This window comes from Syngnathoides biaculeatus, chromosome 2 (assembly GCF_019802595.1).
Source record: "Syngnathoides biaculeatus isolate LvHL_M chromosome 2, ASM1980259v1, whole genome shotgun sequence".
In the NCBI taxonomy this organism is placed as follows: Eukaryota; Metazoa; Chordata; class Actinopteri; order Syngnathiformes; family Syngnathidae; genus Syngnathoides; species Syngnathoides biaculeatus.
In genome coordinates this window covers 2,585,331-2,597,422 of record NC_084641.1, presented here as the reverse complement: position 1 = coordinate 2,597,422, position 12,092 = coordinate 2,585,331, and the positions used below count along the sequence as shown (strand labels likewise).

General features: G+C 43.6%; 1 protein-coding gene across 1 annotated transcript; it reads left to right on the top strand.

The window, feature by feature from the left end:
* The first annotated feature begins 481 nt into the window (after positions 1-481).
* Positions 482-11,876, top strand: lad1 (ladinin). Its single transcript, XM_061812877.1, has 13 exons — positions 482-651; positions 1,893-2,069; positions 2,328-2,529; positions 4,301-4,374; positions 6,154-6,325; positions 6,691-6,783; positions 6,912-6,952; positions 7,027-7,075; positions 7,544-7,587; positions 7,671-7,737; positions 10,559-10,687; positions 10,831-10,920; positions 11,418-11,876. Exons 1-13 carry the CDS (start codon positions 614-616, stop codon positions 11,514-11,516), a joined length of 1,275 nt encoding a protein of 424 aa, XP_061668861.1. The 5' UTR covers positions 482-613; the 3' UTR covers positions 11,517-11,876.
* The last annotated feature ends 216 nt before the right edge of the window (positions 11,877-12,092 follow it).

Sequence of the window (12,092 nt, the reverse complement as noted above, 5' to 3'; positions counted from 1 at the left end):
ATAACCTTCCAACTATACGTCAGAATGTAAAGTCGAGGAAAATGAAGATGGGACTGTGGTGCTGCAAGACTTGACTGTTTGCCAGTGAAACCTGCTGAAAACTGCTGCAGTATGACTAGTGTAGTGCTTCACAAAGTTGACCCCTGTGTAGCTTGCATTGAGCATTCCCCACTCAGGCTTTTCCTTGTGATTAACTGGGTACCATGAACAGGATAAGCGGTATTGAAAATCATTTCAAGGTTTGAGTTTGAGTGAAAAAATGTTGCTTATATGTTGTACAGCATTTTACGGCACAATCATGCACGGGAAAGCTGCAAAATAGCTGATAAGTAGTTGAACAATCACTACCTGCTGTTGCGTCATTTCCATTCAGTTATTGTTTAATTCTGGGGCCTGAAAACGAAAGAGTTGAATGTTGACTCTCTCTCTCTCTCTCTCTCTCTCTCTCTCTCTCTCTCTCAGGTGGGTAACTCACCTTTGTGGTTATGTGACACCTCAGCGAACAGGGTAAAGGTGGACTGTTTAGTGCTGTGATCTGGCCACCGCCCTCCAAGCGTCTGTCAGCTGCCCTGCAGACCCAGAACAGTAGACCGCGACGCACTTCCCGTCCAGCATGTCCGTCGGTCGGAGAAACTGGTCCACATTGTCCAGGTGAGTCTCATTTTCTGAAAGAGAGCGCATTGTGCTGACAAAACATGTTAGGCAATTTAACTCAGACTTTTCACTTAACTTGATACTGCTAAAAGTTTTAGGGTCACCAACTATTCAGAAACTGAGAGCTCCTTCTTAGGGTACTGGCTAATGTGAAGGGCTTCCAGTTTGATACACATATCTAAAACAACAGATTTTCTCAAATTTCTGTTCATTATTATTAATAATCAATTATATTTAATGTGTTGACACTGATAATGATTTCTCACCACAGGAAGGGGAAAATATGAAACACTTTACATAAATGTGTCTCTTTACATTTTAATATGATAACGTCAACGACGTTACTAGGAAATCATAATTTCCTATCACTCCTGAGTGTTTTTTTAAAAATGTTATTTCAGGACAGTACACTCTTATGGTCTTAGGCGGGTTATCTGGGTGACCCCTATGCGTGTAAAAAATATAACACAGCACCACAGCTGCCCTAAATTAACAGCATTATTTTGCTTGTTTCTGCAACTACACTAGTATGTCAAATCGCTTTAACTAAAATTTGTTTTCATTTTAAAATATAATTATTCGTGAGATTTCAAATGAACCCCCAAAAAGACAAAAGTGTTGATTTAATGATTAAGTTGTCCAATGGCAGTGATTTGCTTGCATTTCTGAATGGAAACATTAGGTTTCGTGCTTGATTGATCATGTATGTGATTTCTCAAATTTTACTATGAAAAGGTTAATTCAGTTCAAAATTCCTCCCTCCTGTTCAAAATGATAAAATGTAGACAGTTCAGTGAAATGCAAAGATTATGTATTCAAACAACTTACGTACAGTATATCTACGGTCTAATAAATTTGTGACGCAAACAATTGCAACAGCCACATCACAGCAATTCTTGCACTGTCCTATTTGTGTTTCTTAAAGTTAGAACAGCCGTTCGCAATTTTTTTTAGGTTGTAAACCACAATTTGCATATTCTGACAAATGGAAACTCACCCCTCTTCAGGATTTTGAAACAGACTTCAGGCATATATTTTCCATACACAACATTTGATATGAAGTGGCTCAGACCTTGTTTGACAAGTAAAGCAGGTTTGAACTAACGGTTACTCAAAATGTAACCGTCTCTTTCCAGCCTCTATCGTACATTGATTATGCTAGATGTCACTATGTTATGATTGATACGAGACTAGCTGTTTGCTTTTACAAGCGGATGTGTGGTGCACTATGCCCTCAGTTTGGCGCGCCAGTGGACAATGGAGGACGAGGAGGAGGTGGAGAGGGAGAGGAGGAGGAGGGTGAAGAGCTCAAGCAATGACACCGACAGCAACTTCTGCGCAGCAGCGCCCGTTGACACGCCCGCGAGTGACCAGGGAGCTGCCCACCCACCTGAAACCTCTCAGGACTCCAGCAGGTTAAAGTTCACCTAAAAGAAAATGCCACAATGGTGGCAATTGGCTTTTCCAGAGACAAAAGAGAAGTAGCAGTTGAACACCTTTGCCCCACGGGAATGCGTCAGGTGCACCCCAAACTGACATAATGCGTGGCAATTTGGAATTTGTCAAAAGCAGCTGAATGTTTGGAGAACACTGAGCTTGACAGCGTGTCAACATTCTCATGAGGCGTGCAAGACCTCATACGCATCTCATGCACGCAAGTCCTTTATTTCTAGTACGGAGCAGATACCGCTGGACTTCATGGAGATGCTGCGGGTGAGAGATGAGCGGCGCAGGATGAGACACATGGAGTCGCGAACATGCCAGAAGGGGGTCAACGAGGATGACGTTGAGTCTCGCAGAGAAGGAGGAAGAGAAGGAGACAGGGAGGAGCTAACTGCGGAGCAGGAGAAATCCACCAAAAATCAGCCACAACAGGTGAACCCTTGCTCTCTTGAACAAGTATAGGAGTGTGTTTGTCACGACACATAAGCTGTCTCTGAACATGTCCAAACCATCTAAGTCTCTCTAACCTTGTCTCCAAAACATCCAACTTTAGCTGTCCCTCTAATGAGCTCGTTTGTAATCCTATCCAACCTGTTCACTCCAAGGAAGAACCTCAGCATCTTCATTTGTGCTATCTCTAGTTCCGCTTCCTGCTGTCTCTTCAGTGCCACTGTCTCTAATCCGTACATCATGGCCGGCCTCACCACTGTTTTATAAACTTTGCCCTTCATCCTAGCGGAGACTCTTCTGTTGCATTTTACATGCCCTGCAGTGCTTCCTTACGATCACAATAGTAGACAAAAGCAGACCCCTGTTAGTCACACTGGTTATAGACCGGGCCGCACTGCGAATAGTGAAAGTCTCCCGATATTTTTTTTAAAACCCCTAAAAAATCTTGAAGGTTGAAGAAGTGAGGAGAAGTGGGGATAGACCTCGGATTTGTGTTTTGGGCTTTGGGTCCCTCAAATAAAAGGAAAAAAAAAGTAGAAAGAAAAAAAATACAAAAGAAGTTCAGGGAATAAAAATTCTCTGCATGTATGTGGGAGTCCAAATGTATTCATTCAAAAATAAATGGCGTGAATGTCGCATTTCCACATCATAAAAATATGGCATTTGTCAGCACAGCCCGTCCCCTCAAAGAGTTCCTGGTAGCTCTCAGAAGACCCTTCCCTCCAGGAGGCACCAAATAATGCATCCGGAACTTTCTGTACAATGACAGTTTTTTTTCAGTGGGGAAACAGGTGAACTTAACCTGCCAGGGCAACCAGTTAAGTTGAAAGCCCCCAAAGTTCTTTGTCTTTCGGTCGAGAGCAACACTCCAACATACTTCCTTGATACCAATTACTATCCTATTAGCCAGGGCTTTGGCACCATCTTATGTCCGAAGAGATCAATTTTCCAACAAATAGTTGAGGAGTCCATCACAAAATAATTAAAAAAAAAAAACGACATCTCTGTACAAGGTCATGATATTTGTACACAGATGAGCACCAAGGAGGCTGAGTTGGCGTTACGCCACACGACCTACAATCAGATGTTGCCCCACACGGAGTCATGTTAATCATCTTCCACATTTCCCAACAACTCAGCCAGGGGAGCACAAAAAGCAACCAGAAAAGTAAAAATCCCACCTTGTGGGCAAAATCAAACAATTGAGGGAAATCAACAGCTTCCACTTCTCTGACACTCTAGCAATACTGTACAACATTGTTGCTGTGTGGTTGGGATTCCTTTCCTTCCAATTATACATTTATAAGGTCAGCAGTGGCTGGGCCACTAATACCAGCTCTGTTCCAAACTCATCAAAGCATTCCTTGCATGAGTGGGCACATTTGTTTTTTTGCCCATAAAAAAAAAAAAAAAGAGAAGAGCTTCCCCAAGCTGTCTGCGGCTAGTTGTGAGAGCAGAATTCTACAAAAATAGTTTTCTCTCTTTGAATTTTAACAAACAAAAACAATCCTCGGACTTGGACAGGTAACATGTTGTCTTTCACGACAGCAATCAAACCTATTATATAAGCCAGATCCTTTCCCTATATCAATGTTACATCAATCAAGTGACCCCCCCCCAGATTTTTATAATTAACTTTTATAACATGCGACTGACTTATCAAGTGACGCAGCACCCCGAGGATGTTACATAACTGGAGGTGTGTATGTGGCGGCTTTGTGTTGATACTGTTTACGGTGTGTCTCTTTATCAGCAAGAAAATGAAGAATCATCGGAGAAAGATGCCCTTTGCAGACAACCATCCAACCCAACGCGGAAGTTTGTCAGGTTGACAAGCACTATTTTTCCATTAGTGGTGTTCATTTTCTGAGAAGTATTCTGGGTGTGAAAGCACATCAGAACAGATGATGACAAAGAAATTATGCACTGAAAATGGTAATAGTACTGCTACACTAATCACAAACCTAAAATACAACATAACCTTTAAGCGTGAACTTAATTTGATTGTCTTTAAAGTGCCACTGACACGTAAAGCATGATTTTTATTCTGTTTTTAATGAAAAAAAAAAAAAAGGCAGCCGGAATGGACCCATCCGTTTTTTTCACAACACGTCATGACGTTGTCGTATTTGGATTTTTGTATCTCCCGCCATGAAAATCCTCCCGAGGCATTCGTTTTGGAGAAGAAGCAGGAAGTGTTTTTTTTTTCCAGACACCCACACTGGCGGCTTCATGTGCTTATACCAGTTTTACCAGCAGGAAAGTAGCTGTTTTTTCCTGCATGTTAGCCAAAATGTCATCTCATTGTATTGCTGGCTATTGCTCGAACACTCAGGAGGATAGATTTACACTTCACGCGTTTCCAAAAGACCAAAGGTTCAAAGGATGAGAGCTTTGTGGGTTCCAAATGACAGTTAGGTGTGTGTATGGAGCGATTCAAAAAAATTATAGTTGGGGGGGGACAAATTTGTCTCACAGTTTATAACATATGCCGCATGTGAATTTAGAATAAATCTCCTTGGTCAAACCGACAACATATAACAAAGCACTTGTATTGCGTTTAAGACAATTTAATCACACACACAATACAATACAACAGAAAACTATAAAAGAGAAGTACAAAGATAGAAAGTTTAGTAGCGTGTAACACGTGCTAACTAGCTAACTAGATGTATAGTCACCAAACTCGAACAACTTCTCCGAAAGCAGCAATCATAAAAAGCTCCATCCGCGTCCGACAACGTAATCCTTCGTCTCAGAACGTAACAAAAGGTCATAATAACTTCATAAAGTACGTAAGTCAGGGGTGCTAAATATGTCGATGTGGGTGGCCGCGGCGTTGTTGTTCGCCAGCGTTGATGTTGTTTGCCGGCGTTGTTGTTGTTCGCTGGCATTGTTGTTGTTCGCCAGTGTTATCCCCGATGCAAAGGTGGATTGGGCAAGGAAGAGAAAGGAGATCTTCCCCCCACGGTCCACCGGTGTCTGTGCACCCCTAACGTACTGACTTCGCCAGTCATGGGTCCTCCTGAGTACACTACATACACAAGACTTAGGAAATTGAACAATTATAGGCCTGTTATTTTTAATATTTCATTAGCTTCCTCGTCCATCTATCGGGGAGTCTGTTGTTAGTTAGAAGTGAGTCGCATATCATCTAAATATGGCTGTAAACGTTCGGGTAACATTGTCCCGGTCACTTCACTCAATTGTGAGATGTTCTCTTCTTCGAAAAGAGCTTCAGTGTCAGAAGGGGCGTTGGAAAAATGAGAACATCTATAATAATAATATTATATGTAGTTTTCATAACAATATCTATTTTAAAATGTATAAAGGAATGTCGGTGGCACTTTAAACTTATCAGTGCCCAACTGTTTTTATCCAATTTGTTCTCAAATAAGTAGCTGAACCATAAAATTCCCAACAGGTGTTTGATCCATGAATTGACCAATAATCTGAGGGATTTCTTTCAAACAAAAATTGTAAAAAAAAAAAAAACAATACTAAGACAGATCACTTCATTTGAAATATAGATTTTCAGAAACCACATTGGTGAGAAGGGAGCTGTTGCTTCATCATGTTTTCCCACTTGTGTTTGTGCGGTTGTAGTTCGGTTTCCATCTCTCTGGACAAGAGCCCTTCTGCGAGCGGGCAGACAACTCCTGTGAGTCCCCTCTCTCCGATGACCCCCAGGTCACCTCGGGAACACTGCTTCTCACCTTGCAGTAGCCTCTCCCCTAAAGGACCCAGGAGTCCCATTCCCAATGGACACACACCAGAGGTACTACTACTACTACTACTACTACACAAACACGCACACACACACACAATTATTTTACATTAGAAACTAGCAAATCTTTCTCACTCTTTCATCAATCTGGGCACGTTTATTTGAACACAGAGAAGATCTATTCAGAGGCATTGAAGACATAGCGCTTCAACAGCTCTGCCATCTAGTGGAGGAGCATTGAAAAACTGGGATGGATGAACAGTAGATTGGGAAAGATGATTTGCAGTGAATAAATTTTTTTAAAAAAGGACGGCTGATCTCCTGTGTGGCACGGTGATTGAAACTGACTGCCTTCAGATCCTCGGTGAATATTCTCAATCCGCTCTGGTATTATCTTTTGTTGTACAATTTCTCAGACAAGTGCGATGAGCTCTTCGAGCAACAATAACAGCGAGCAAACGACCAAACCTCTCTTAATCAGGAAGAGCTCCAGGACCGTATCTTTTCGGGTAAATGCACATCACACCACTGGAGCGCCCAGTGTCTTGATATCAATTCATGCTTGACATGTCACATGATGAAATCCACAAAATGACAACATTAGTGCTAAACCGTATTCCGTATGCTCGGTCTACAGATGATAAGGAAGAACGAGGAGACTTCACCATTGCAGAGGAGGTCAGAAAATACTTTACAACTGAATTTTGGCCAATGTTGAGGTTTTTTTTATATTGTTTTTATTTCTGTTTTAGTGCAAGTGTCAGGGTGGCCTCCAAAAAGTTTGAATCCCAAACAGTGAAGGTAAATACACTCCAACTTAGTACACAATGAGTACAAAGGTATTGGGACAATTTTAATGCAGCAAAAATCATTTCAAAATCTCAATCAGTTCCTCTTGAATCTTTATTATCTTGCCAAGATATTTCCAACTGTGGGACCAGTTTTAGAAAGCCATTTATGTGTCAGTATGACCACTCTGGTGCATAAATTAAGATGAAAGAAGGCCTATTTGGATGAGTTCAGTGTGGAATATGAAGCCCATCAAACACCTTTGGCATCAAATAGATGAGAGATCAATTGATATAACAACCACCTTCTGAGAGTGTGAATAAAAATTCATTGAGCGAAGATGCTAGAGCAAGCCCGTACTGGTTCATTGTATCTGTATGTCGCTGTCTGCGAAGTGAGAAAATGTCTCAATATCATTGCGCAGAGTGTAAATTGTGAGGTCCCATTTTGATGGTGTACTGTCCTTTCCTTTTGGATCAGAATGAAACCCTCAATGAGTACGAAGCGCCAGCTTTCCAGAGGAAGTGAGTCCATTTTAAATCTGAGCATTTTTTAAAAAGACCCTGAAGTGCCCCGCTTAACTCATTAGTACCAAATTTTGGCATAGCTCTGTACAACGAGTCTCATCGAGGTCCATCCAGGAGAAAATGGCGAGGCTGGCCCAGGCTGCACAGGTCAGTCGTGATTTTATTATCTCGTCTTCAGCAGAGGACAGTTGTCAAGCTACCCTATTTCATTTACTTGAGATATTTTTGGGGGCTTGAATTGTACTTGGCATTGTGCTTGAATGCAACATACTTGTTTTAAGTTTGATGAGGTTTCTGTTCATTTTCTTTTTCTTCCACTTGTTTTTCATTGTGGCCGTAGTTTGAGACTTCCGTCTTGGACGCTATCACGTGAGTCTGTTTCACCAATCAAATTCAAGTACTTGTGACAGGCCCCAATTTGACCAATGAAATGTTGCAGTCACATGACCGCACACGAACTTCTCCCCAGCATCTCACAGAAAGGTTTTTCCAAGTGAAACATGGTAAAAACAAGAAACACTGCGTAATTAGCCTCTGCCTCGTGAGCCTATTGTGTTATTTCACGGGTCTGGAGGGGAACAAAGTAATTTAAGATCATTTGTTGTTACAGAGACTAAATATATTGTTTCAATATAAGTGAAATGGTTGTCAATACCCCTCCTCGAGCCGTCACCTTATCGTGGTGGAGGGGTTTGTGTGTCTCGATGATCCAAGAAGTTAAGTTGTCTGGGGCTTCATGCCCCTGGTGGGGTCACCCATGGCAAACAGGTCCTAGGTAAGGGAGCAGACAAAGTACGACTCTAAAACTCCAATAATGAGTACAAAAATTGGATCTTGGTTCCCTTGCCCGGATGCGGGTCACCGCCTCCCTGGATCCAGGACTGGAGGTGGGGGTTCCAAGGTGAGCGCCTGGTGGCCAGGCCTGCACCCATGGGTCTCGGCCGGGCACCAGCCCAAAAGGGTAAAATGGGTCCCCCATCGGTACTTATGCACCTGTGAGAGGAGCCATAGGGGTCAGGTGAGATGTGAGTTGGACGGTGGCCAAAGGCGGGGGACCTTGGCGATCCGATCCCCGGCTACAGAAACTAGCTCTAGGGACCTGGAATGTCACCTCTTTGGCAGGGAAGGAGCCCGAGTTGGTGCGTGAGGTCGAGAAGTTCCGACTAGATGCTGTATAGTCAGACTCGCCTCTACACACCGCTTGGGCTCTGGCACCACTCCTCTTGAGAGGGGTTGGACTCTGTTCCACTCTGGAGTTGGCCATGGGGAGAGACTCTGAGCAGGTGTGGGTATACTGATTGCCCCCTGCCTCAGGACCTGTACGTTGGGGTTTACCCCGGTGGATGAGAGGGTAGCCTCCCTCTGCCTGCAGGTAGGGGGACAGGTCCGAGTTGACGATGTCCCGGATGCTATCAAGCTGAAGAAGGAGTCCCATCGGGCGTTTCTGGCCTGTGGAACTGCCGAGGCAGCTGATAAGTACCGGCTGGCCAAGCGGAATGCAGCTTCAGTGGTCGCTGAGGTAAAAACCCGTGTGTGGGAGAAGTTCGGTGAGGCCATGGAGAACGACTTCAGGACGGCTTCGAGGAAATTCTGGCCCACTGTCTGGCGTCTCAGAAGGGGGAAGCATTGCACCGTCAACACTGTGTATAGTGGGGACGGAGTGCTGCTAACCTCAATTAGGAATGCTGTGAGTCGGTGGGGAGAATACTTCGAAGACTTCCTCAATTCCAACAACACTCCTTCCCATGAGAAAGCTGAGTCTGTGTGCTCTGAGGCAGGCTCTTCTATCTCTGGGGTTGAGGTCACTGAGGTGGTTAAAAAGCTCCTTGGTGGCAGGGCCCCGGGGATGGATGAGATTCGCTTGGAGTTCCTAAAGGCTCTGGATGTTGTGGGGCTGTCCTGGTTGACACGCCTCTGGAACATCGCATGGACATCGGGGACAGTGCCTCTGGATTGTCAGACTGGGGTGGTGGTCCTCCTTTTCAAGAAGGGTGACCGGAGGGTGTGTTCCAACTACAGAGGCCTCACACTCCTCAGCCTCCCTGGTAAGGTCTACTCAGGGGTACTGGAGAGGAAGGTCCGTCTAGAATTCGAATATCAGATTCAGGAGGAGCAATGTGGTTTTCGTCCTGGCCATGGAACAGTGGACCAGTTCTACACCATCAGCAGGATCCTCGAGGGTGCATGGGAGTTCACCCAACCAGTTTACATGTGTTTTGGGCATGAGCTGTGGGTTGTGACCGAAAGAACAAGATCCCGGACACAAGCGACTGAAATGAGTTTCCTCCGCAGGGTGTCCGAGCTCGCCCTTAGAGATAGGGTAAGAACCTTGGTCATCCGGGAGGGGCTCAGTGTTGAGCCACTGCTCCTCTGCATTGAGAGGAGCCAGATGAGGTGGCTGGGGCATCTGATCCGGATGCCTCTCAGACACATCCCTGGTGAGGCGTTCCGGGCATGTCCCACCAGGACAAGAGACCCCGAGGATGACCCAGGACATGCTGGAGAGACTATGTCTCTCGGCTGGTTTGGGAACGCCTCGGGATCCCTCTGGAAGAGCTGGAAGAAGTGGCAGGGAAAAGTAAAGTCTGGGTATCTCTGCTGAAGCCACCTCCCCCACGACTCGACCCTGAAAAGCAGTAGATAATAGATGGATGGTTGTCAATATATGAATTTGCTTATTGCCATTTTGATATTTTTGTCCCGTGGATTTTCATGATTTGCTTTAAAGTTAGCGACAGCAGTTAGCAGTTTAGTTGAGTTCCTGAGTATTTTTTTTTTTTTGGGGGGGGGGTATTTCCCCCATCCTACTACCCTAATAATTTGGAGGAATGCTTTTTGTCTGTAAAAGAGTTACATTACTCTAAAGTAACAGTACTCTTACTTGAGTCCAGTCTGTGTCTCCTCGACCCACCCATCAGGTGTTCTGATAAAGCACATATTTCAGTGATCTCATTTGACATTTGCACAGAAATCGGAAACGGGTAGATGTCCCGATGTGAGCCAGCGTACCTTGTACCTGCTGGATGAGGTGTCCAGGAAGAGGTGCATCTTTGAGAAGGAACCGCAGGGAGACAGCCCACTGAGCCCTTCCAAACACGTAAGGGTGCACCTCGCATCTTTTGTCTCAGCTCCGCCTTTAAAATGATTCACTCACTGCTGTTGACGTTTGTTGAATTCAATTATGCACGTTCAAGTGGAGGACTGGCAGTGAATGAGTATTTAATCCACCTCAATCTTCAGGAACTTCGGGGCTCCACGTCAGGAATGTCGGATCGGATCAACCGCTGGCTGGACAAGTCTAACCCAACCGGATCAACCTCCAGTCCCACGGTTCGATCAGCTATCGCAACATGACTGCATCTGTGCAATAAAGTGCACTTGGAACCGATTGGCCTATGGCCGCTAGGAGGCAGTGTTACTCTTTTAAGCAAAAACACAAACAAATGAAAAAAAAAAAAAAGATGTACAGACAGCATTAATGTAGTCCTAAAACCTGGACCAACAAAACTTTCTGTCTTACAAACTTACTTAGAGACGAGTTGGTTTCCCAAAAGCATATTGTCAGGGTAAAATTAAAGTAGAGGTTCTTGAATTTTTCACACTCGGTGTAAAAAGCGTGAGCAACATTAAAATACATCAGTGAAAAGGAGACACTTTTTGTCCAAAAAGTACCGTCGATATTCTCAGCCACTGAAATACAATGGAATCTATTACCTATATACAATATAGTATATAGTAGAGAAAGTAACTGGAAAAAAACAAAACACAAAATAAGGACTCAAAGTGGATTGCACATCAGCAACAATCTTCCAATATTTGTGTTACAGGAGGTCAGAAATGTGGACTTCACCAGCAAAAGGAGTTTGTTTGAGAGAAGAGGCCATGAAAATGTCACAAACTACAAACAAGGACAAATCTACAAGTGAAAGATAATTTCGCCATATCAATTTGGCAAAGTACAACGAACCTTTGTAATCAGATTTTTTGTAAACATACAAAGTGGGAGCAATTGAATTGGCTTATCTTTACCTTTATTTGTCTATTTCCACCCTCTTCAGCTTCTTCCTGAACAAGAATAAAATAAAAATTCTAAAAGTTGTAGTTTTGCAAGACTGAAAAGGATGAGACTTCTTTCAATATTATACGTGTTTATGTTGAAAGTGCAATTGTAATTTTGTCAATATTTAAGCACTTTTGAGAGTTTAGGATCATGTGCCAATCTACACATGAAATCGTTTGTGTATGTGCAACGTGTAAATCCCCAATTATGAAATAAAGCCATTGACTACAACAAATGACATCTCTCTGTCAGTTTTTTTTTTTTTTTTTTTAACGTCAGCACATTTTGCATTCACTTGGAAACTTCTCCAACCCATGGCTGACGCGTAGGCAACGTCAGATTAGATTGAAATGTTTTGTAGTTTATTTTCCACCTTCACGGAAAAGACCCTGCATGCAATATTCCCGAAAAACACACCACCCATTTCTTAACGCCCTTCATT

Bases quoted from the DNA above. Each gene is read 5' to 3' on its own strand.
- lad1 (XM_061812877.1), top strand. From the start codon at position 614: ATGTCCGTCGGTCGGAGAAACTGGTCCACATTGTCCAG. The intron at 4,375-6,153 runs GTTGACAAGCAC...GTGCGGTTGTAG, and splicing joins CCAACGCGGAAGTTTGTCAG to TTCGGTTTCCATCTCTCTGG. The intron at 10,688-10,830 runs GTAAGGGTGCAC...CTCAATCTTCAG, and splicing joins CACTGAGCCCTTCCAAACAC to GAACTTCGGGGCTCCACGTC.